The following is a 26746-nucleotide window of genomic DNA, read 5'->3' as shown; positions in this document are numbered from 1 at the left end:
GGAGAACTATCGATTTCTGTATAGGTATATACAGCGTAATGAGTATTGTAATATTACTATTTTCTTATTGACAATTATTTCTGTATTTTTGTATTTATAAACCCTCTACCGCGCAGCTGCAATAATAACCAGTTTAGACCTATGGTGCGTTATCTCTGGTTCTAATATTCTTATAAGGCTCTTTCGGCGTTCGTAATACCACAGAATAGATTAAATCTAACTTTATCTATTCTGTAGTAATACGGGCATGAGACTTTCCCATATGGGCCATGTTATGAAATTATAAATAATTCCAACCTCCAATGCATATTATCATTGATTATAGAATTATCTATTCTATAATCAATGATATTATGTAGGTACTATATGTCTATGTACATAATAAATTGACATTGTTCATAATTAATAATAAATGCTATGTAAAACTATTTTAGAAACAATTTTTGCAAGTAAATATACAAATGAAATATCTTATTTAGTTATTTATTTTATATTGAATGATACAATTGTAGAATAGTTACTACTAATTTTTAGCTACAGATTTTGTGAATTATCTCGTTACATTTATCTAGATAACTATGATTTTTATTCAGATGAAAATTAGATATCAATTTTATTTTTTATCTAGATACCATATCTGGATAAATTTATCTAAAGCACAACACTGTTCATAATTATACACCGTTCTTGTGTTTATAATAAATGCATGTATAATTAGTTAAAAGTTGTTCAAAAAAGTTACGAGGAACGCTCGAAACAAATTTGGGATCATTGTCCCCGCTGTGTTTTTCCACTACTGTCCTGCATTAGCTATGCGATAAAAATCATGTTACTGTTTGACCGATTCTTAATAAATTACAAGGTAACAGTATAATGATCTCATTAGTGCGCACGATTTGAGAAATCTGCCGAATGAAATGTTATTATCACGTCTTGCGAACTCATCTGCTCGCGCAATTTGAAAATAGTTTTTATCGTCTCCGTCTTAGCACAAATAAATTTGCCATTAAATATTGATTAAATAATATTAATCTTTACGGTTTTATAACGGTCAAGTTATATATTAATTTTGATAATCATACACCATTCACATGACATGCACTTCGCCAGAAGTCTCTAAATTTTTATACTCAAAGGCCACTTAAAACATCAAAAGCTCTTATCCGTAAAAAATTGTATTAGTACTTATGGTTTTTAATTCTAATGAATTATATATAAGGACTTATTAATATTTTATTGGTTCCAATATTTCAAATTTCCAAGTTTCAAAATGTATTACAAATGTTTTTCCTACCTGTATTTTGATCAAATGAATTTAATTTTAGAATATATTTGTTTGCACAAATAAATTGTAGCATATTATAAAAATAATATTAAATAATATTAAAAACTTTGTGATCAAACATATATATTCAATCAAATTTTATTTAAAAAATTATAAAATTAAAAATTTATCGGGAAAAACTTTTTTATAAAAATCAGCTAAAGTTTCTTCGTGATATTTGATTTTCAGTGTATTATTACATTACATATCAATTGTTTCCATTTAAATGGGAGGAGATAACTTCTGAATATCACAACTAAATAGATTTTAAAAAATATTTTAGATTTTTCGTCATGGTTAAAAAAAACTTTGTTGAAATTTGATTTTAAGTTCAGAAATTATTATTCGGATGAAGTAAAAATAAAATAAAATTAAATAATTTAAATGTGAATATCCCTTTCCTTGTTGCCTTAAATGGAATTGTTAAACTCATAAATAATGATAAAGTTGATAATTAACACGTTCGCGCAATAATGCGCTACAACCTAACTATATTTTGAGATTATTTATCATTCTTTGAGGAGACTATTAAAGTTTGTTTGCGGTCACAGTTTGGATACCTCTGAAATATGTGGTTCAAAAACAAATTGTTATTGAAATGTAATGAATTATAATTATTAAATTATCTATATGGTTGTATTATATACCTATTGTTATTTAATTATATATTTATATACTTCAATTACGATATTGTCATCAACATTGAATTCCATTTTGTATTGTTCAGTCATTTGAGTGAGTATACTACTAACTAGCACGATGAAACTCTCATATATTTACATTATTACACTTACCATGTTTGCAATGCAGGAAAGTATTCAAAAATATTATTTTTAATTAAATAACGAAAATATTTTAAATTATATATTTTTACTGTTGTCTTAAATGTTTTTATGTTCAGGTTCACAATGTCGCTGCTGAAAGTATGTGGCAAAAATTTATTAGATGTTTTGCTATTCCGTTTACAAATTTTATATTTCGAACTTCAATACCTAACAATGTATTTGCCCTATTTGTGGAAGAAATGACAGATACATTACCGATATTCCTAAAGGTTAGTAGATATTTAATTGAAATATTTCTAGTAAAATGAAAGGAAAAATGGAGGTTAATTAATTATTCAATTAATCCCCATTAAGATTAATTAATCTTTTTATGAAGATTTTATTAGATATATAACAAGTTTTTTGGAGTTAGTGTTATCGAAATTCAAATGTTCAGTACGTGGTTGAGATTTTCCTAACTAAATTATTTTTATGAGCTTTATTAAAGATAATATTTAGCTCGCTTTAATCGTTTTAAAAATTATAATTATTTAGTGTAATAGGTTAAAGTTTATAGAATACTGAATTAAAAAAAAAAAATTGAGAATAAGGATGATTAGAACCATGTGGTATTATTGCTTTCGTTTTGCATTTGTATCATTGCCGGATAGAAAATAAATTACAAATTTATTAAAAATTTTAATTTTTGTATTATATTAAGAAATATTTAGCTATAACTTTTAAACTTTAAATTTGTTTTAAAAAAATATATTTTCATTAGATTAAAAATGTAAAATGTTTATATTATTAGTAGGACGTGGATTTTTATGTAATTACATAACTTTATTGAATGTAAATTTCTTAATTCCTATTAAAAATAAGCATGTTTCATAATACCCTAAATAATATGAGACTTTTTTAATTTACATATTTTCACATATATTGTTATGAATACATATTTTTAAATATTTCATCAATATTCACATGTTTTATTAATATTTCACATTTTCATACCATTTAAATACAGTTTTTGTTTAATTTACAATTATTATATTAGAATTAAATTAAAGAAGATATCTAAAATCTTGATTCAGATAAAAGAATCTCTATTACTCTGATATTATGCAAAATAATTTAACATATATTTCCAGAATTTTTTTTTCTTGGTGAAAATAATAAAAAAAATAAGATAATTATGAATAATATTAATTAATTATAAAAATTATGTGAAAAATGCCTACTATGTAATACGATATTTTTAACTTTGTCTCTGATAATGTGCCTTACCCTCAATAAGTACGATTGTATATTGATTGTTAGAAAAAAATTGTAGAGAAGGGTATTTGATTCTTGGTCTATGATACGACGTAGTTTTGACATTTTTCCGGGTTTAAAAATTCCTAGTTCCGCTTGTGTTATTTTGTTATGTGAACTCTAGTTACGTCTATTATTATAAATGAAATATTGTTGCAATAAACGAAAGGCAGGTAGTCTGACGTTAATAATAATAATTGTGCATCTCTAATTATGTTTTATAGTATTGTATTATTTTCGTTTTTGTTCAATTATTTAGATTACTTTATGTTTTTCAATTTTCCGTAAAAAATATATTTTTGAAGTCCTCATTATAAACAAGGGTTTGAAACCGAAAACAATTTTTCTGATTCCGATTTCGATTTCGGACATCGGTATTAATTTTTTCCGATTTCGATTTCAGTTTCGGATAACGATATATATTTTTTCTGATATCGCAGAATAACAGTATATATTTTTTCCGTTTTCGATTTTGGTTTTGGATAACGGTATTTTTATTTTCCAATTTTGATTTCGGTGTTGGATAACGGTATTTATATTTTCCGATTTCGTTTTCGGTTTTAAGTATCCGTATTTATTTTTTCCAATTTCGTTTTTGTTTTCGAATACCAGTATTTATTTTTTCCGATTTCGATTTTGGGTTCATTTTCGATTCATTTTTAGTAAATTATATTAATGTAGAATTTAAGACAAAACATACAATATTCGTGAAAAATTACAAATCAATTAAATTTATTTTTAATTCTGAAATAATATTATTAGATATTTATAAATTATACACCTGTCACTATAATATACGGCCTAACCTATTTTATCCTCCTATTTATTTATAAAATAAATTATCAAAGCACTTCGGATTCCATTGGCACTTTTTGGTTTCGGCCTTTGAGACCATGCCACTAAATACAAATCTTGCCATCTGTCCCTGTCATCTGCAGCTTCTCTCCATCTTATTCCTGGTCATATCGTTTTTATGTCTTTTTTCACACAGTCTTCCCATCTCAACCTGGATCTCCCTAAAGGCGTTTTTCCGATAGGATCCTTGCTTACGCCAGGCATGGCCCCCTCACATGAATCTTCTTTTTGTGATCTCCTTAACTATATTAGGTCTCTGAAACTGCATTTGAAGTTCATAATTATGCAATTTTCTCCATTCATTCGTTTCACTAGCAAAGACCGGTTCATATATTTTTCTTAAAACTTTCCTCTCAAATACCCCTAGTCTTTGTTCTATTGTTATCTGTCCCAGCTCAATTCATTCTGATATATTCATTTCTCGTACAATTTTTTCCAGTACCAAGTTAAACAACACTGGGATAGTGCATCCCCTTGTCGGAGACCTGTTGTCACCCTCGAGGGCTGTAATGTTGTGTTTGCTATCTTAACCTTTATATCCGCCTGGTTGATACTGGCTCCAATGAAGTTTACAATCTTATTTGGGAATCTAAATTCTTTTAGTATTTGTATTAGGATTTCTCTATGGATAGAATCATAAGCTTTTTTAAAATTCACAAACAATATGTGTGCATCCTTATTGTATTCCCAACTTTTTTGTAAGATTTATCTTATTACGAAAATCTGATCCATTATAGATCTATCGGGTATAAATTCTTCCTGATAGTTTCCTAGTAAAATCTTTGCTATAGGCTTTATTCTGTCCAGTATACAATATGCTTGGATTTTATACGTTGTGTCGAATCCACATTTCTGTGGATCATTTTTTTGTGAATAGGACAAAATAATGCGTTGATCCAGTCCTTCGGAAGTTTTTCTTCATGCCAAATACTTTCTATGATACTATATATTTTATTTATTGTTCCCTCATCTAGGTTAATACTATCATATAATAATAAATAAAATACTTATATAATATGTAATATGTAATATTGTAATTTTAAACCTAACACATGTAATATTTAACGCCTAATGATCAATTATGATCTAATAACCTTTGCCGTTGAAGCCTTAATTGTTAAATAAAAAAAAAGAATGGACAATCAAATAAAGTAATAGTATAGCGATAGCCAAACTTAATGCATAAAATTAATTTTTATGTAATTTATCTATAAACAGCATTACGTAAAATTGAACGGAGGTGGAAATATTTTGTGTAAAAACAGTCAAGAAACGATTTTTTTTTGTATTATAACATAATAACATAAGCTTTTTTCAGTGTCATTACAAGTACTATTTATTATTTTTTTTGTATCATTATTTTTAATTAAAATTAAGTATTATATAGATACCTATAAAAATATAAATTTTAATTTATTCACTAATAAAAGCACTTCTACAATGGTATACATTTAAGCAATTTTAACTTGTTTTTGAGTTGTAAAAATGTCTGGTTAGGAAAGTGGGTTACAAAACAAAAAGGTTGAAAATGAACTGGTTTAGTTAATAAAATCTCGTATATGTTAGGAAAAAAGCTAATTTGCACAAACCCTTTTTAAAACGTGGCCCGAGCCTTTGATAGGGTATGGTACCAGAAAATGGTCTGCAAACTAAGGTTTATTCTTTTTTCGAAATATTTAAAAGATTTCATAAATTAATAAAAAATCGTTTTAATTTTACTTTCTTTTAAATATTTTGTTTTCCACGTCAGTATATCACTCTCGTGTATGATTATTGAAAAAAAATGTATATAAATGTTATACACAAAGATATAGAAGTACAAAAAAGTATTAAAATACCTACGTAAAATTGCAATATGATGCGTGATCATAAATTATACTATTGAGTTTTGGTTTATTTTATTTTGTAAAACGTAACCAAACCTTAATATTTTTAAAATAATATTTAAATGTTTATACATGATTACACATTTAATAATATATACAAAATATTTAGATATGTATTGATAGTAAATTTCAATGTTCATATTTATTTAATCTAATTTCACTTTTTAAGCAAATGATAGAAAAAACATCACTAAGTGAAGCAGAAAAAGAAAGATACAAGAATCATATTGATACGGTGGTTCAATATTTCTCTGATTCATGCACTACCGACAGATTATTTCCCGGTCGAAAATTGCCCGAAATTCACACGCAGAGAAAGAATACACTTAAATTTAACGAATTAATGCAACAATATACAGAAAGTATGAAAGTATGTGAAAAATTAAAATAATAACTAGATTACTATTGAATTAATCATATTTTATTTTGAATAGAACCAAAAACAAAAAATTATCTATGACTTAACTTGAAATGATTACTTCTCGATAAGAAGCCTTAAACCAGGACATCGAATTATTGATGTATTTTTACCAACCCAAAGTGAATTAAAAGAAAACTAAAAACTTATTTTGAAGAAATACAAATATCGATAGTAATATCTTGATAGGCCATCACTTCCTTGCTCGAACAAAATATTATTAGCAAATGTCCTGCGAAAGGACACGCTTTAAAACTTGTATAATGCGGAAGGAAAATTAAAACCAATTTAATATTGAGTGAATTTTTAATTTACGTTTTCATGTTAAAAGTCTTCAATTTCAAATGAAACATATTATAATCAACAAAAAAATGATGTTATTAAAATTATAATATATCGATTTAATTTAATATTTATTACACATTGTAAAATTATTGTTATTCATAAGTTTGAAACAACATTATAATATTTGTCAATGGTATTAATATGGTACGATCAAAACAGTAATTTTGTGTACACTGTTCATTTTACACAATTACTAAATCAACTTGTGCAAAGTAAATCGGTAATGAAAACGTATTGCATTACAAAATAGTAAATAGTAACATAAAATACTAAGTATGGTCAACATAGATTATTATAACGACATTTATTATTAAAATTATTATTTTATATATAAAAATAAAAGTCTTATTGTAAGATTATTAATATATGTTACTTACTTATTAAATGATACCGAAACGTACTATTATTAATAAACTATAGAATTTATGATTTTATTATTTTTTTTTTTTTTTTATTTAACTATTAAAGCAGTAAAATTTGCATTCAAATTTGCAATTTGTCACAAAAAACCTTACAATTACAATTTTGTGTCACATAAAATATTCTACAGGTAGATACAGCTGTCATTTTTCAGAATCTCATTGGTAGAGTGGTTAATAACCATTGGTTACGTTTAAAACAAAGCATTTTAAATATAAAACAATATTTTACACTAATTTTTAATAAATTAAGAGTTAATTTTAAAACTATGGGATGTGTATCTAGGGAATGGATCTAGGAACTCAAGAATAAGTACTAAATTTAGTACGAAACAAATAATATTAAATTATTTTAAAAATTTTAAGTTACGAGCAAGGGTGGAGCTAGGGGAAGGAAGACATCTTCAGTCGTAAAGTTTTAATGAGTGTAATTTTTATAGTTTACAACTCATTATTTACTACTTGTTTGATATTTTAAACTTTTTAATGTTAATGAGCTTAAAACCCAATAAATATATTTGTATGGTAATCATAAGAAAACAATTGTAAGGAATGGTACTTGATTCATGATCTATAATTCGGCGTAATTTTAACATTTTCTCCTGGTATAAATATTTCTAGTTCCGTCGCTGGTTACGAGTTACTACTAAGTAATAACACATAAATAACACATGGAACACGAGTAACTAACTGCTAGTAGTTATACAACAATCTCAACAACTGATAAAGCCATTGACGAAGACCATTGATTGTGACCGTGTAGCCGCGACATCACTTAGGTATACCACAAGGCATACATTTTGGTATACCTTATCATTACAGCTTAGATTATTATTTTAATCTAATCTGCGGTATTACCATAGCATAGATAGAATATTAGATAGTATAAATAATACTATCAGCAATCGTACATTGTGCAATACTATTGATATGGAATTTATAGGTCGTCGCCATACTTCAGTGCTGTATGAGATACCGCCTGTTGATCACAGATTAAGAATTACTTGTTTTTCAGATTTTTTAAACAGTTTTAAACACGTTTAAAGCAATTAAATAAATATCTTAAAAATAAATAAACATGAAACATAACAACTATGCTCAATGATGATCTTAAATCGAAAATATTCAAACTATTTATCTTAAAGAGATTCTTCTGATCGTTTCTCATTAGGGTGGATCGATAAATATTATAATTTCATAAAATATTTTCTCGTTAAGCTTAAAATTTAAACTTTATAGTGATTATTATGATTTATTACTTCTATTAGTTTGTGCGTGTCAATTAGTATGTATTTATTTATAGAAATTTATAGACAACTTTGTTTTTAAATTGATTTAAAGAGTATCATTTAAAGGGTTGATTTAAGGTATCAAAAAACATAATGGGTATAATATAAAGTATATATGACTCACAAAAACAAAAATGTTAAATCTAAAATAAAATTAAAAATCCTGCATAGTTAAAAAAATAATAATAATAATGTATAAAATATGACGCTACTTTTGTTGATCTGAGAGTATATTTTGGGCGTCAAAAGAAGTATTGAATAAATTGAATGGACAATATATGACCACATTTTGGTGATAGACTGGGACAGATAAAGATGAAGTGACTATTATCACAAACTATGAGATCATTGAGGGTGTTAAAAGAAGATAATCATTTAATTAAAGCACAAAGGAATGATAGTGTTACCAAAGCAGAGACGGGAGAACGATAGTATGTTTTTCCTAGACATTTATATTATTAAAATAATTCAAATTACCTATAGAATATTAAGCAAAGAATGCTTTGTTAGACCATAGTTCAAAAATGCACAGTAAATGTATGAGTTTATGTGTTTCGAAATAATAATATTGATCATTGCACACAATATCAGAATAATCTATTTTTCCTATAATACATATTGTACGAATTAATAATTTAACATCTTATGTTTTACATTTTTAAGTAAATTAACTTGAACTAAAAACTTATTTTTATTGTAACTTATCATGTAATCTAATTAATTGCACGAACTTGTGAAACAAATCTGTACAAATTAGAATTAATAGAAACTTTCAACGTATTCATTAGCTTTACACTAAGGTCTTTTAGAACGTTGTTGATATCGTTTAAATGGTTCACGTGTTTGCCGATGAATCGTTTAGTAGTTTGAATTTTATCCAAGACCGATTTTATTTTTTTTTCTAACGAATTGTTGGACACATCTTTTAATCTCTAAAACGAACAAAATATAAAATGACAATTTTCATCATAATAGTCGTCAAATTAAGGATACAATTTAAAAAAACAAATTTATATACATATATAATGTATATAACACGTTTAGTATTAATTACTATTTATTGGTACATTACTTTTTCCTCGTCGATAATGTACTTTTCGAGCTGTTCGAGTTCCTCCGTGGATTTTGATAGGACATTAATTTTGAAAACTATATATTCAACGGTTATTGCCGTATTTTCGTACATAATTAATCCTTTTTTTTGAAATTCTTTCATTTTCGTGTCGTCAAAATTAGAACTGTTCCGGTGATTGGAATACTGACGCAACTGTAAAAAATGTACGCACACATTAACTTCATTTAAATAATTTACTTAGTTACACGTGCGACCTAGTAAAACATTAAATAACGGTTTCGAATCACCTCGAAATAATTATGAATGCAATTCTTACTTCGTCGATTGTGATGTTTAAATTATTAATGAACAGATCGATCATGGCTTGAATCTCGTGATCCACGAATCCATCTCTTGTCGAATTTCTCGCTATCTCCTCGGTAGTTATTTCAATGCGATCCAACAGTTGTGAATCTAACTCTACAAATGCGTTTTGTCGTGGTATCGTATCGGCCTGTGTTATTAAATTCAGTACTTCTAATTATTAAATAAAATAGTTTAACAGTGCCGGATGAAGTAGTTTCAGATCAGAGGCCATTTTATATTCCTTATCAACAAATCTCTAAAATCCAACCACCCCCTAGATTTTTAAATATTTTTATCTGGTTTTTCATCACTACGGTGGCTGCATAATCAGAAAAATGAATCACATATTTTACATTTGATTTTGATGATGATAATAAACAAATCTAATGCGCTATTGAAATCGAACTTTTATAATTTATTTATTTATCAACATATAATTTGAGGATCTGGTAATCGTGTAATTGTATGCACGTTTTAAGCGTTCATTATGTTTTTATTATAGAAAAAAAAAAACGCCAATCCAATTGATTGCGCATAAAATCATATCAACTGATTGAGTTGTGTCTGGAGTATTAATATCGTAGTTCGAAAAACGAGAAATTAGGACAAATAGTTAGAGTAAATTATTATTATTATTGCTACGTTAATCAACTAAACAAACACCGACCAATTCATGAGAATTCCAACACATCGTTAAGAATTTAAATGAGACGAAAAGAATATTAATGAACACTTTCGTTTCTAAAAATGTACATATAATACCATTTAGTGTTTATCGGATTATGTAATTGCGAATGTAAAATAGTCGAGCACAAACTCATTACGCTTAGGAATTTATAGTAAATGTTAATTAATCATAGTATTGTATCGTGTAAGGGATTAATACAGCCTACCTGTGCGTCATTTTTTTAAACTATAATAAAAATTTAACTTTTTTTACATCGTAATATAATTTGGAAGTAATGTAATATTTCAACAGTATTATTGATAACTGAAATTGTCAGAATAATTACCGTATTGTTAAAATCCAGTTATAACAGCCGTATTATACCGCTTCAATGGAAACTTTTCTCCCGCAGTATCTCTTCAATGTAAATCTCGAATTACTGAGTGACATGAACAGCAGATACTGTTGAAACGCGATGTTAAGAGCTCAACAATATATGGTGTATGGGATGTAAAATCATGGAATATTATTTGTGTTTATTTGCATATTAACATACGATTATTATACATCGTATATTTATGACATAGGGTGATATTTTTATTTTTAAACTGCAGTTTTTCTAATTAACGATGCGTTGTCGTTTCACAATTAGTCAACGTTTGGAAGATAATCCTGGGGGAGGCTTTTTGGATCGAAACGTCAAATTCAAAATATTTATGTAGCATATATATATATATATATATATATATATCGATGTGTAACGAACTCGATCTAGTTGTAAGACGTAAAACGCTGTTCCATATTCGAGAACCTATTTAATGTTTTTCTCTAACGTACCACAAGCGAAATGCGTCGGACGCAAGAGACCGTACTCGGGTTATCGGTGTCGTTGGTAAACTATAATGACAATGGCGTTCTTAGGCTCTTTTTTTTAGGAAGGGGGAGCGAACTTCATACATGTATTCAAAGTAATGTATCATCCTAGTATGATATAAATAATAAACAACAACAATTTGAAGAAGAGAATGCCACGGAGAAGGTGACTGCCCCGTTTGACCCCCCCCCCATGAGTGCACCCTCGTAAAGACGTGTAGTATCCAAAAAACCGTGTCGGAGTAAAGTAGCATCAAATATAAATATTACATTCCACCGACGGCACCCCCAATCATAACAACAATAACATGAAACTGGATATGAATAAACAATTTCATTATTTCTTTTTTTCTTTCACGCGTGTTACTTACCTCGACGTACGCCTGCAGATACCAAGCCATCACCAAGGCTAACCACAGCTGCTGCATGAACTCCATGACGGTTTGACTCATCTCGATACGTTCTGCTCCGGCCGACGGTCTGTGGTTCACTAAAACGGACCGGAGATTAAACTTGTACACTACAACGCGCGCTCTCATGTAATATGTATATTTGTATTTATTTCATACGCATATGTACATTTATATATATATATATTTTTTTTTTCTTACCGGGTACTGTTATTCTGTTTCTGGTTTTGTAACGGACAACCGTCTCCGCTAATGTTAACATAATAAAATAATATATTATCGTATTAAAAAACCACCGTAAACACGTACCCGTGTATTTCACCAGCGCACGTGTTCTCAAAATGGTATGACATCTACTTATACGGTGCGCACCCCTTCCCGTACTACAATAATACTAGTCAAAGACTGCAAGGGTGGCAAAATATTTTCACGCTACGTGCCAAAAATTAAATTTTTCTCTCTCCGAGTCTGCCGTTAAATATTATAGAAAAATATAGGTATATCATAGGAAAATATTTATTATCAATGTATAAGTATAAAAAATATAATATTTTAATACAGGTAAATATATAATTACGTTACTTTAGTAATTATTCGTAATTTCTTTTGTTGAATTGCCAATTCGTTGATATTTGGCTAATAATCAGTAACTTTTAATAAAGTATAAACGAAACTACATTCATCAGTTATCCGCTTCATTAAACCAGATTTTATAAAATTATTTTTAAACGTATTGACTTACATGAATAAGTTAAAAAAAACAGACAAATTTGTAGATAGTACTATGATACATCATGTTACGTATGGTGTGTTGTTTACGTTCTTAACGAATCAACAATTTAATTTTCAGAAAAACGTCAACAATAGTAAACAGAACTAATATTGTGATGTTGTTTTCTTCTTTTTCTTATCCTTCGCCTTTCTCCCAATTATTTGGGGTCGTCCACCTTTGTCCTAAACCTCCATTCGTCCCGATTGTCTACATCATTGTGATGTTGTAATTTATTATTAAAGACAAAAATATAATATAAATATTTTAATTTAGTATAGCCTTCAACATTTTATTGCGTACCATGGACTTTTCATATCTGATATAGAGTATTGTATAATATTTTTAATTGTGTACCTGTGTGTTAAGCTCGAACGGTATTTTTCAGAAAAAAAATCTAGTCTTGCTGATTTAAAATAATTTTTTTACGCGATACATATGAATATTTGTTTGAGTGCTTAAAAAAAAAAAAAAACTAATCCAACAACAACAAATTTATCAATACTTCATTTAGTTTAAGTTTTCTAAAAAAAGATTAAGAGAAAATTAAATATATTTAAATAGTACATACGAAATAGATAACCAATTTGTGAAACAATGGTTTTGCGCAAAATAACATTCGTTCAATGAACCGTATAGAGAAAATATGTTTATTATACACTCGTGGATCATCAGTGAGAATTGATACTTAAATTGAATTATTTTTATTTTCTAGGTATACGTGTATACTTGTTTTAGTTATTCGTGCGGAATACATTCCTCAAAGATTCAAAAAGTATTTAACTGAGAAGGTACGTCGTTGATAATTTTTAAACACTATATTCTATATACTATATTCTTCGACGAACACATCCCTCGTTACCAAATATTACTTGCCAATAAACACTGTACTGTTATTAGTTACTATCGTAAGAGTAGAGTAAGAGTAGAATTAAGCTGTTTATAAATCGCATACAGAAAATGTGTTTTTTTTTCGTTTTGATGACCCGACCTGTTCGTTACAATCAGTGGCGATATACTGAAATGCTCTCGTTATGGTCGATAATATCACAACGACCGACTGCAATCATTGAAAACTCTGAAGGACGTCGTTGCCACTATCGGACGATTTCGAATTAAGCACAATACGGGAAACAAAACAATGTATTGCAATATTGTTATCCTGCGAACAGCGAGGTCACCGGGTAATAATTATGACGGTGACAACGTTCTAAGAGTACGACGGAAATGGTTATTAGGGGTCGCATTAATACTTCCGAAAAATGATTGTAAGAGATGAAATGAAGAGATCGAATGAAAAACATTTGACGGTACCACCAATGTCATTAAATACAACATCGCGAAATATGGGTAAACGTAAATAAAGAATTTTATAATAACACGATGTTTACATCAATTTGATCGTATGTTGTTATTAATCATAACCAGCATAAAAAATAAAATATTGAAGGGCAAATTTAATGCGAAATTTAAACAATGATAACCGTTAATAACCTAATACCGTTAGTATTAAAAAATTGAAAACATTTAGAAATCATTAATAGATGATATATTTCGCGACTATAGTTATTCAAATTGAAAAAATAAAATCAAAATTCAGTAAAACGTTCAGCATAAAAATAAATTTAAAATGTTATGCATTATCAATACCTTTTTATTTTTAAACTATTTTAATAAGTTTTTTTTTTTTTTTAATTGGAATAAATTAAATTCCATTGAATCTACACGAAATAAATCACTGTACCTGAGTACAATTACGATTTGGTTAGGTCAGTTTACAGTTAAGTGTAGTACTATTGATTCCAATAAATAATGATTTCTTTTTCCTAGCGATACTAATAAGTCAGAAGCGATATCATGGTCTTAAAGCCATTTCTGGTGAATGATAAAAATTTATACGTAATTGATTTTTTATGCTCTTATTGAGCGTTTTTATAGTTCAAAAAATAAAATGCATAATACATTTTAATGTAACTTTAATAATTTTTTTTATAAACTATAATCGGTCTAATTATTTTCATGAATAACGTTCGTGACTATTGTTTATTTTTATTAATGTTTGTATTTAATTTAAATATATATTTTAGTTTTATGACCGACTTATTTCTATTAATTCCGTTTTTTATTACAAACGTATAGTGTTTGAGCCCAGCAGTTTCTGAAGAAGTTCATATTTTTAACTTTTACGTTAGAACCAATGATTGTTTTACATATTTTGAATTTGAATTTACTTTTTATAATATATTGTTTTCGCAAATCCATCTTAGTAGTAATTTATTTCTCTAGATTATTAGTTGTTAAATCTATTTATCAATTTTTTATTATTCTGTATATAAGACAATACACTTATGTATTTTTATCTTACAAGTATATTTTGAGCAAATCAAGAACGTTTACTAAATAAATTATCTGTTTTGATTAAACTTACATGTGGGAAATTTCACAGAGCATATTACTGTTTGTAAGTTAAACACTGATGATCCTTAAGCTGTATTTTTGGCTTTTTTAGTGGTTTTTGGAAAATAGTAGAAATTTTAAAAAAAAAACTATTGTTTATGATATCTATATTTCTTTCGATAGGCGCTTCCATTTATTCGATAGAACAAATAATTCTAAAATGTGTAATATGAAATTTTATATACAACTAGCCTTAAAAAATTTTATTTACATATACTGATTTATTTTTTTAATTTTTTTAATGTATTGATATTTTTATTTCTCAAAAGTGATTTATTACCATATTATTGATACATTCATTAAGTTTATGGCCATTTTGCCGTTCGATGCATATAATACTTCGTGGATAGGGTTTCCTTTACATAACACATGGTACCCAAAAATAATTTTAAAAATGAGAAACTATTGTAAATTCTTATTTAGTACGCATTTAAGTCTTAAACTGTGTACAAAAGTGATACATATACATACTATATATAACTAGCAAATAAATACATTAGCTTTATCTGAATAATATGGAATTATTTTATTTTCCGCCTTACGGTAGTTTAGTTTTATAGTTTTCAGCTTAATTAAATTTCAGAATAATATTTGAGAGCAGCTGAAAAACAAATAAAAGTTGATATTGGCCATACAAATTATTATTGCTTAACTGCTTAAATGTGTAAACTATAATAATGTACTCGGTACGGTAATTGCATGAACAATCGGAAATCAAAGTGTAAAATATAGTTCCTACCATGTACCCGCCAGATCAAGCGCCGGACAATTATAAAAATATCAATTACATTTATTTTTGAATCATCTAAATGCGTTCGATTGTATTATAACTTAAATGATCGTACTCAGTTTTCATAAAAACAAGTTTCAAGAGAATAATAAGTGGTAAACCTACAAATCGTTATTGATTACAATCCCTATTAGCCGTCTGAAGTTTAACTAGCTTAATATCCACTCAGTAGCTGTATTATAGCACATAACTATTGTAGTATGCTTGTACTTCATCGCAGAACATCAAAGGTTTAATGAAAAACGCAAAAATATGTAATTTTGAAGCGAGGATATCCCAGACATCAGATATCAGTTTCCGGATTCGTGTAAGAAAAACAAATAAAACTTCTAAAATCGGGGATTGGTAATTATTAGTAGCGGTTGATTCATATTTTATTTTTTTGATTTGGCCATCATACGAAGTCTCATATTTATTAAGTACAATAAGTAGTTTTATTGGTTTTGAAATATAAATTATTCGCAGTGTATCAACATAATATTCAATCGTTAAAGGAGTATGCAAATTCAAATAGTTATTTGAATTTGAAACGTTTCATTATAGAAATATTTCTACTGTAAATTAAATACAAAACACGTGCATTTCAAACGTACTAGTTTGATAAATGGGTGGCGCAACTACTGCGTCACTGAAATCACCTTTTTTTTTCTAACGCATTATACCAACGTTATGTATGATAATGTTGGTTTGACACATTTTTTTCGGTTTTTGGTAATTTTTTTGACCAGCATATGGAAGTAAACACAATATTTTTGTATGTTATTAAATTTAATATTATATTATTCAGAATCACTGAATAACGACGTCCGTAACATGCCTCTAATGTGGATATGCATGGGACCTGATTCGTATTTCAACTGGTATGTCTTTTCTAATACCTACCGGTACTTAACTATTAGCAGTCAAAAGGGGTCAAGTAAATTAATTTATTGAACATTAAATGTTGCTTTCACTCATTTTAATATAGAATTTAGAACAGATCACCGACGGCTTATAGCGGAACAACCAAGATTTATTTATAATTTATAATGGCCATTTCAATTTACGACTGTACTGTAATATAACAATAATAATAATAATAATTTATTGATCATTTTTATTTTAATTAGACATCATGCGTTACGTTATGATTTATAATCGTTATTATTGTGCCGTCGTAATGTTTATTTTAGGCAGTATAACAACATAACAAAGCTGTTACATTAATTGATATTCGCACATTATTACGGCGAATAACGTAATAAAAATACTGTGGGAAAACGTTTCTATTGTAATTTATAGCCGTAGGTATTCCGTTATCAAACATAATTCTGAAACGGACAAAGATAGTGTAGCGAATATGTATGTCTGAGGAGTATGTACATTTTCACCCGGACGGGTCGGATAAAGTGTACATTCCGAGTACAAAAAACGATTGGATACAGTGACAATATTTGCAATGATAATTTCGATTCCGGTTTGAAATTCAAAGCAAGACGATTTGTTCAGCTAGGCGGTCACGAATTTCTAATCTAAAACGAATCGTCACAGCGTTGGTTATCTACCTACGTAGGTGAGGTTCGACACACAATAGAGTCCGTGTGCTGAAAGAGACAATATTTGCACTTCTGCCTCGAAAACGTTTTTCAGATTTTTTCGAAAAATGATTAAATCGGGTGAACCGACGGATATCGAAAAATAATTAAAAACATTGTTGACCGAGTGCAGGTTAGGTATCTGGTAGAAACCTAGGCTGTGACATACGTAGCGGAACACGACTCGTAAAATGGTCATCTGTGACCATGCGGTTTTTCCAAAGCCCCGGGCAGCGAACAACAATAACGTTGCGGCAACGAATGGTTTCTCGTATATTTCAGACGAGAATTCCGCACGAAAATTCGAGTGGCACACTACCGCGAACAAAAAGAAATTATTCTACTTTTTCGGTGAACATTTGAAAACGACACTGAGTAACGTTTCTTGCCGTCGGACTATGTATAGTATTGCTTTTCTAGGCGAAAACACGTTATTATTATTTTCGTAATCGGTCCTTTTTTTTTCCGTAACAAACTCGTGTACACTCGTGTGTATCTCGTTTCGTTTCGTCTGTAAAAAATGTGATTTATTGCAGTGCTCGTATCAACGACAAGACAGATGCGAGCGCGGACAGCGATTATTGCCGTTACCGGGTAGATAGGTTGAACACGTTTAGTGGTCCGCAGTCGGTTGAATCCGTACCGGAGAATGTTTCCATATCGCGTTCTGTGATAAGAGTGCATTACCGGTAAAAATAATCCGATTTCATGACGTTCACGTCGGATGTGAATCGTTTCCTCGTGGTTTGAACGTAATATTTAACCGACACGAGGTGGATGGACGATGGGATCGCGTTTTCTTCGGCCGGAAGCATTTCCGTTTCGCTCGGACCCGGAGCGGACTGCCCGAGACGATGATGGTCGACTACAGCAGTTTTAACGTGCGGCCGAGGTAAGCATGCGCGGTCGGATCATGACGAATCGAATTTCGCTCGTCGATCAGACCGGAAATTCGGATTTGCGGATTCGAAGAACTTTTGTACGAGCATCAGGGGCGGAACTAGGGAGTGTAAGACGAGGATTCATCCCCGGGCGTAACATTTTAGTGGTTGTCATTTTTGTAATTATTAACAACTAATTTGATTACTTTTAACTTTGTTAAATTCTATTATAAGGTTGAAACTCAATAAGTATGATTGTATATTAATTATTAGAAAAATATTCTCGAGAAAAGTATTTAATTATTGGTCCATGATAGGGCGTAATTTTAACATTTTCCCCGGTCGTAAAAATTCTTAGTTCCACCTCGAACGAGCACAACTAACTGCTCTACTCCTTCGCATTCTCTCGCCGACGGTTATCACGTATAATATTGCGTTGATTTTCTCGCCAATAGTTTTTTTTCCTCAAACGCAGAGATGATTTCTTTAATTTAGATCATAAAATAAAACAATACATCGTTTTCATCCGCGGTAAACTTTTATTATTATTTTTTTTCTTCGAAAATCGATTTCATAGTTCATCACAATCGTTCTAAACTACTGTAGTCGATTGATTTCTGAAGTATCGTAAGGTTTCAACATTTAATGTAAATTTAAATCTCACGGAAAACGTAAAAGTGCTAACGTGCATCATGGACGAATCCAGAGGAAGGGGGTGCTGGATAAGTTACAATCCCGTAGTAGAAAATTATATTTTTTTATGGGGGGGTCTAAGTCTCCCCCCCATAAGAAACCCTTTCATACGCCTATGATAAATTACATCATGTGATTTCTCCTATAAAATGCCCTGACCGTAAATAGATGCTGGATCCACCCTTGACGTGTGGTATAATTCCAAAGCGTATTTCCATGTTTCTACAACATTTTCGGTGAAATCGATAAGCCATTATTTGCTGACGAACATTTTGCAGCGGAATGCTCGCAGATAGGTCGAAATTAGTGTAAAAAGTAAATGCACTTGAGTTTTTTCAGCAAACCTTTTTGCGAGAGAAGAATGTATTGTGCAGTGACAATACGTTTTAAAAAATATAGAATATATAAAATGTAAATGTTTATAAAATGTACTAGATAGAAATAAATAGCGTACTCGATCCATAATTTAAGTTTAATCGGTACATTGATTGAGTGTAACGTTCAGACAAAACAATAGAGCTTTGAATTTCCATGGTAGTTGTTTATTTACACATGATGAAACGGTAGAAAGGGTATAAACCCAACTATAAAAATCAATAACGTTTAAAAAAAGAAAGAAAAAAAAAAATTATATAAAAGAAAATCTATCAGAGCTACATTGTTTCTTTTTCATTTGAAAGTAGTCGACGTACTCGGACGGATCTGTAATGATTTATGGACATTTATGGAAATGGAATTGCATTACGAAGCACTCCCAAATCCAATAATTAATTTAAAGATAGCGATTCGGGAATTCCTTACCATTATGAATTAATTAATATTCTGTGGAAAACAAATATTAAATATAAAATAACAAAATATCTTTACAGTTCATGATTACAACCGTATGTCAAATAAATCATAAATGCTTACACCTAATACCGTAATAACTGTATCAGGTTTTTTTTCTTTTTTTTTTTTTTTAATGCGTTATTTTATCTCATATAAATATATAATATAAAACAAAATTAAAATCACATAAAAAAAATTTAAACTTTTTAAATAATAAAGTTGATGAAAACATGATTATACACATTAGGTATATTATTATTATTATTATAATTATTTTAAAACTGATAAATACTACTTATATGACATGATTGCATTATATTAACTTTTGTTATTTAATTATTTATGTGCTTGCCGAACTCACTGATGTTACAGTATCATCTCATCACAGCTTTTTTTTTCTTGACTGAAGCATATGAATTTTTTGGAAAAATAAAGAAAAATATCAGCGCATGAAACTCGCTTTTAACATTTATTTTTTGATATTATGACTTTAATTATAATTAAATGTCTATTTAAACATATGATGTAAAAGTATGAATTTTTTTTCTCACAATTGTGATCTTCATGAATCGTGTATGTATGTAACAAATTAATAAAATGTATTCCAAATAATTAGTGATTATAACGGTACATACTTATGCGTGTACCAAATAGTTTATAAATATTCTATCAAATGTTTTATAATAATACTAAATTATTCATATTTTATCAAATTATGTACATTTACAGAGTTATTTCCATGTTATGTGTATCACATGCTATATTTCTGTATCAATTCGCTAATGTCTTTATCAAATTTATATTTATGATATGTGTAACGAATTGCTTAAGCTTATACAAATTAAGTTATATTTTTATTAAAAAGTTCATAATCATTCCAAATTATTTACGTTTAAGTCAAATCGTTGGTTATATTTATACTACATTAGTCATATTATGTATATCATATTGTTTGTATCTATACCAATTTATTTACGTGTTTACCAAATTGTTTATAGTAACACCAAATAACATATGTTTACGTGGAGTTATTTATGTTTATAAACAAATTTTAATGATATTGATTTCGAATTCTCCACGTTTGAACAAATTCATATATGTTCTTATTAAATGGATTTTAGTTATACCCTGTTATATATGTTTATATCACATTATTGTTTTTGTGTACATCAAATTTGTTAGAACATGTATATTATATTGTTCATGCCTATACCAATGCCTTTATATTTGTATCAAATGGTTTTTAATCACACCAATTTATTTATATTTGTACCCAATAATTTATATTTATATACCAACTACATTAAATCGATATCAAGATTTACAAATGTTAATAAAATTAGGAAGTTATTTATTGATTGGTTTATGTATATGTTACTTCGTTTTATATGAAAATAAAAAACAATAATATAATAAAGTCAAGTTTTAATCTGTTAGACTTGTAAACAAATATTGACTATTGTGCACCCATATAGCACCTTCTTATAATAATGTTGACGAAAACTTTAAATCATTTCATCGATTATGTAATTCGAGTAAAACTCATACCTGATACGACGATCAAATAGTTCCTCGAATCATTTTTATACCACTTTTAATACCCTAATGGAATTAAGAGCGTAAAGTGCGTATATAATTAACAAAAAAGTAGATAATAAGATGCTTACAAAATAATAATCATATGGGAAGAGTACTCGAGCATAAACACGAACACACATGAAATTAAAACATTTTGAAGAAAATACCAGAAAAATAGATTTTGTTTTAGTATGAGTTACACAGAAGTAAAACAATGAGGTTTGAACGAGCTGAGTTGTGAAAAAGCGTGAGCAATTAATTCAATAACTAGGAATGCTCTGTGACATATGGGATTGGTGTCCCGGTTGAATAGAGAAAACAAAAAATAATGCTTAACCTAAAACAAAACCAAAAGAACAAATTGTAGAGATTGGTTTCCCAATGTGAAGTAGTAGTATTGGTAGTTTATATATCTAGTAAAATTTGATGCAAGATAACGATATGGGAAGATATTTGAAAATATTAAGATAAAAATCCTTATATTTTACTTGTAAAATAACTATGGTGATTACGATTGTTCTGCATAATATGAGAAAGAACAGTAATGAATTTAGTGAACGCAAATTAATATTTTAATATTACGAGAAAAAACTTGAAGTTTAACAAGCTGTAGAAAACAAATCTTTTGATAACCGATTTTCTTTACACCCACATATAAATTAATAAAAAATTGAGATTTTATCAATCTACCGGACATCTGAGAAAAATTTAACAACATGAAAATTTTCAAATTGAAGTTTTACCTAAAAACATCCAACCAAAATCGGTAAGTGACCATTCAAAAATAATATAGTTAATAGGCCGATAGAATTTTAGAAATCGATATAAATTATATAAATATAAGCCTGGAACAAAAAAAATCCATAACGAATAATGAAAAAACAATAGTGTATGACTTAATATTAGAACGTTTAGGATTAAAACCATGTGACTGAATTAAAATGTGGTTACAAAGATTATAAAATCAAGGTTTCAATATTTATGTCTTATGAGTAATAGGTTTATTATATTTTTCAAATTATTCAACAATTGAATGCGTATAACCTAATTAAATAATTTGGTTGTTGAACTTAATTAAAAAAATTAAGAACAACATAATTTTAAGATTTTTTTTTTTAATAGTAACTATAGAAATAAAGAAAAAATATCCTGTAGGTTAAATATAAATTCAAAATAAATGTGTTCTATATTGACCTTTTAACCCCCTTGAAAATTAACATAATTTGACTACAACTCCAAGAGTAATAGGAATTGTGGCAATAGAAATAGATTAAATGGAAATGAAGAGCTAAGAAAACACTTATGATGGATCAAGATAATTTCTAAGTAGTTTCCTACTGAGGCTCACTATAAAAGGAATAGATTTAGTTGTGAGTAGAAAATAATCTAAAATGAACAATATCAGAGAAAAGGGTTGTAATTAATTTTCTAGTATAAGTAGTATAAGAGCAGAATTAGTTTTTAGGGAGATAATTATAAAGATAATTTTTTATCGCAAGAGTTCTATGATAAGTGATATCAATACTGCATGAGTGCAATAATGAAAAAAAAAAATTAATAACAAAATCCAATGACTGATTATTTTAATATGTAACAATTCGTTTTAAAAAAGAGGAGACATAAAACATCATTATCGAATGTATTCGTTTATGACTTAACGTGGGTGATAGGGAGAAGACAATTTAGAAAAAAGAAAAACGTTTAGATTTCTTTTCAAAAAGACAGCGAATCATAGTAGTTAGTAGTATCTACATTGCGGCCAAGTCTAGTTTATGCATCATTCAGAAACTGGCCAAGTGTTAAACATCTACATTATTTTAGATTTAGAAGAGTTAATTATACACATAAATGATAATATATAATATAGTAATAACCAGTGTTTACATTTCTAAAGATGTTTGTGTCTAATAATAATTAACGATCTCTCCTGTTAAAATAAATTATCTCTATGTTACACAAACAATATTTTTCTCAATGCATTCCTTCTTTTATTTATTACTATTATGCAGTCGCGATATTATTGACTGTGTATGGGTATACCAGATGATGGATTTTTTATTCGAAACTAGTCATACATTATCATTATCATTTATTTTATTTTTATTATTTTATTATGTAATATATTTAAATTTACGTATAAGTTAGTGTGTTTTATCATTCAGTTGATAACCAATTTATCATTCATAATCATGAATATTAAGTTCAGTGGCCGTTTCTGAACGTGCCTTTCTGTACTGCAGGTAATATGGTACCAAATTCGAGCATATATTTCGATGGATAAGCGTCATAAAGTATCTAAGTACGAATAATATTCTACAATTCTGTCGAGCGGATTTCCCTGGAATACTTCATTAATTCGATTTATGTGTTTACATCTAAAGATGTGCTCGAATTCAACGGAAAGATCGAATCATTTTGTAATTCTCCTAATATTATCGTATTGCAATTGAAATATTCAACATTTCAACGGAACGTGTGATTGATTTTTAAGTTTTCTTTAAAATATTATATTTTTCTCTCAGTACTTTCAAACTCCGCAAATGGTAAATTAAATTTTATACGTTTTAAGACAGTCCATATGTTTAACGTGATAGGACATTCGACTTATTCAAAGTTTCGATACACCGATTATAAATTAACATGTACAATATATACCAGGGTTGGACAAATTTTTGTTTTATAAGCTTCAACGTATTATACGTTTTATATGGTATAAAACGACAAAACAATAAAACCTTATGTTTTTTAAAATATTATTAGTTAATAGTTATATGTCTTATATAGTAATTAAAATAATAATTATTGTAATTTTTTGCACTGATTGTTGATGTTTTCTATAAATTTTATTTAAATAAACACAAGCACAAAACTGAATAACTTAAGAAAATATGTTTATTGTTAATTGTTAAACATATTCTTTCATAATATGTTTGTTAGTAATTTTGGCTTATAAATTTTAAGAATCTTAAAAATAGTAGTATTATTTTTATTGGAATTAATTGATGAGATTTTTTAGTAAGAAACACAAACGAATGGTTTAAACGGAACCTGTCGTAGTGGCTACTGATAACCGAGATCCAACCTTTAAAAAGTAATAACTTAAGTGATTTTTATCAATATTAATAACTTAGTAATAAATAAAAACCATCACTTATATTAATAGACTGAAATATGCATACGTAAATTATGAAAATGGAAAACAAAAATATTAAAAGTAAATTAATATATTATTAAAAATATTAATACTATAAACATTTAGAAAAATCTAATTGTTCACTACCAAAATGTTAATTTAAAAATATTTTAAAAGTTATAGATAAAAAAATTAAAACCTTTTTTTACCATTTAAAATACAGAAATAATCAATTTTACTATACACATGATTTATATTCATTATGAATATAACACAATAAAATTCACAAATATGGTTTTTATGACGATACAAAAAAAAATTTGTTGTACCCATTTAAATTATTTGATTATTTGATAAATTTGATAAATTATTATTATTTGATAGTTCACCAAATTAATTTATATTTTACCTTTATTATATGGTCTAAATTGGTGGATATCCGTGGTGGCTTGGGGAGATGAAGCCCACTTCATAACCACTTTCAAAAATGCCTGCAAAATTTTAATAAACATTTTTTATATATATAAATATATCTGATCAATGAGTTCCGTTATCAATGAAATTACTTTTATGTGACATGAGAATTATATATAGTTGCAATAACTTACCCTAAATTACTAAATAAATAAACACAAGAATGAGTAATATCAAATTTCTCATGAAATATAAAATTATAATTCAAGAATAGAAAATATGAAAATTTAAGAAACTTAGGTTATAAAAAATAAAAATAAATAATTACAATATCAATTAGGCCACAGTTAACTAATTCTTTTAAATATATTTTACATGCTATACTTAAAATAATAAAAACAATTTTTTTTTTTATAGGTTAAACTAAGTGTTTACATTTTACACTTAATATAATATATACTAGGGTTTATTATTCAATAATAGAAAAAATAAATAAAAGCAATAATAATTTATAAGTTATATTTTACTAGATATGCAACGAACAGTTTATTCATTTTCGAAGTTTTTTACAACCAAAATAGATACAATTAAAAAATAAATAAATAAAACATAAATACATTATTTATATTTATAAGCTCTTTTAGTTATTATATATAATTACTTTGTAACTAAATGGACATTTAGTTTTCTCTTAGAAACCTATCCTCCTTTATTTTTGTTTTTCATGGTCTAGATAAATATTCTAGCAATATGTTTCTATTGATTTAGTTTCTCATTTATGTATATGTATTTGTTCATTAATCTTATTTTATACATTTGTACGTTAATCTTATTTTCCACAATTGATTCAAGTGGATCGATTAAAGTTAAAATGGATTACAATGTAAGTATTGATTATAATATAATATTATACTGGTTACAATATTAGATACTGATTATATTTGAATAAGGAATGTAATTATTTTGTCATACAAATTTTAAGTTTATTTTTGAAGTATTAAAATATTTGTTGTATGTAGTAAAACTTGTTGAAAGTACAATATATGTATTTTTAAATCGGGAAATTTATGTAATACCCATTATTATATTAATATAGAATATTTGAAATTTTTCCATTATTAACAAACATTTTTGTAAGCTTTTGACTATATGAAATAAATTTATTCAAAAGGTAATTTTTTCAGTCTATAATATCTTTTTCATTATTACTAGATAAATTATAATGTCTTTAATATATTATAATGTTTAGAGCATATCACTTTCATTAAATTTAACAAATTTCCAATATTATATGAATATAGCTGTTGGTTGTAAAAAGGACTTGAGTATTTTTATTTTTTAGTCGTATTGTAACTTATATCTATTATTAGATCTTATTAAATTATTTATATTTTTATTTTATAATAATTTAAATACAATTTATTATTTAGAGTATTGATGAAGATGAAATTGAAAACTTACGTCTGGCTGCTCTGATGTCTATTAAGAGAAAATCCAATGCACAAAGTAGTACATTAAGAAGTATATCAGGAGAAATTTGTCATAGAAAATTCGCCACTAGTTCATCGGGTCCTGCTACTTTCTTTGGTTTGGCACTCTTTAATATATTTGTTACTTCTTCTTTCATTATATCGAATCCTTC

General features: G+C 27.6%; 2 protein-coding genes across 5 annotated transcripts in view; one reads left to right on the top strand and one right to left on the bottom strand.

Moving 5' to 3' along the window:
• The first annotated feature begins 2030 nt into the window (after positions 1–2030).
• On the top strand, positions 2031–6980 carry LOC112693548. Of its 2 annotated transcripts, none has more exons than XM_025568660.1 (4): positions 2031–2134; positions 2226–2378; positions 6313–6513; positions 6578–6980. In XM_025568660.1, the coding sequence occupies exons 1-4, from the start codon at positions 2084–2086 to the stop codon at positions 6611–6613; spliced, it is 441 nt and encodes a 146-aa protein (XP_025424445.1). In that variant the 5' UTR covers positions 2031–2083; the 3' UTR covers positions 6614–6980. The 2 variants fall into 2 exon arrangements, with proteins under 2 accessions (XP_025424445.1, XP_025424447.1); XM_025568662.1 differs by having other exon boundaries at positions 2032–2134; positions 6313–6505.
• A 2221-nt stretch (positions 6981–9201) lies between these two features.
• LOC112693547 overlaps positions 9202–26746 on the bottom strand; it is a 30030-nt gene continuing 12485 nt past the window's right edge. The window contains exons 2-7 of one of the 3 annotated variants that reach the window (XM_025568657.1): positions 25100–25181; positions 12186–12233; positions 11946–12064; positions 10006–10182; positions 9687–9881; positions 9202–9546 (exon numbers count right to left, since the gene is read on the bottom strand). In XM_025568657.1, coding sequence (XP_025424442.1) covers positions 9328–9546; positions 9687–9881; positions 10006–10182; positions 11946–12064; positions 12186–12233; positions 25100–25181 — 840 coding nt within the window. In that variant the 3' untranslated portion in view covers positions 9202–9327. The remainder of the gene's footprint in view (positions 9547–9686; positions 9882–10005; positions 10183–11945; positions 12065–12185; positions 12234–25099; positions 25182–26746) is intronic. The other 2 variants (XM_025568658.1, XM_025568659.1) reach the window with 2 other exon arrangements.

Source organism: Sipha flava, unplaced genomic scaffold (assembly GCF_003268045.1).
Source record: "Sipha flava isolate LNK unplaced genomic scaffold, YSA_version1 88_pilon_pilon, whole genome shotgun sequence".
NCBI classification, from domain to species: Eukaryota; Metazoa; Arthropoda; class Insecta; order Hemiptera; family Aphididae; genus Sipha; species Sipha flava.
This window is presented reverse-complemented; position numbering and strand designations above follow the sequence as displayed.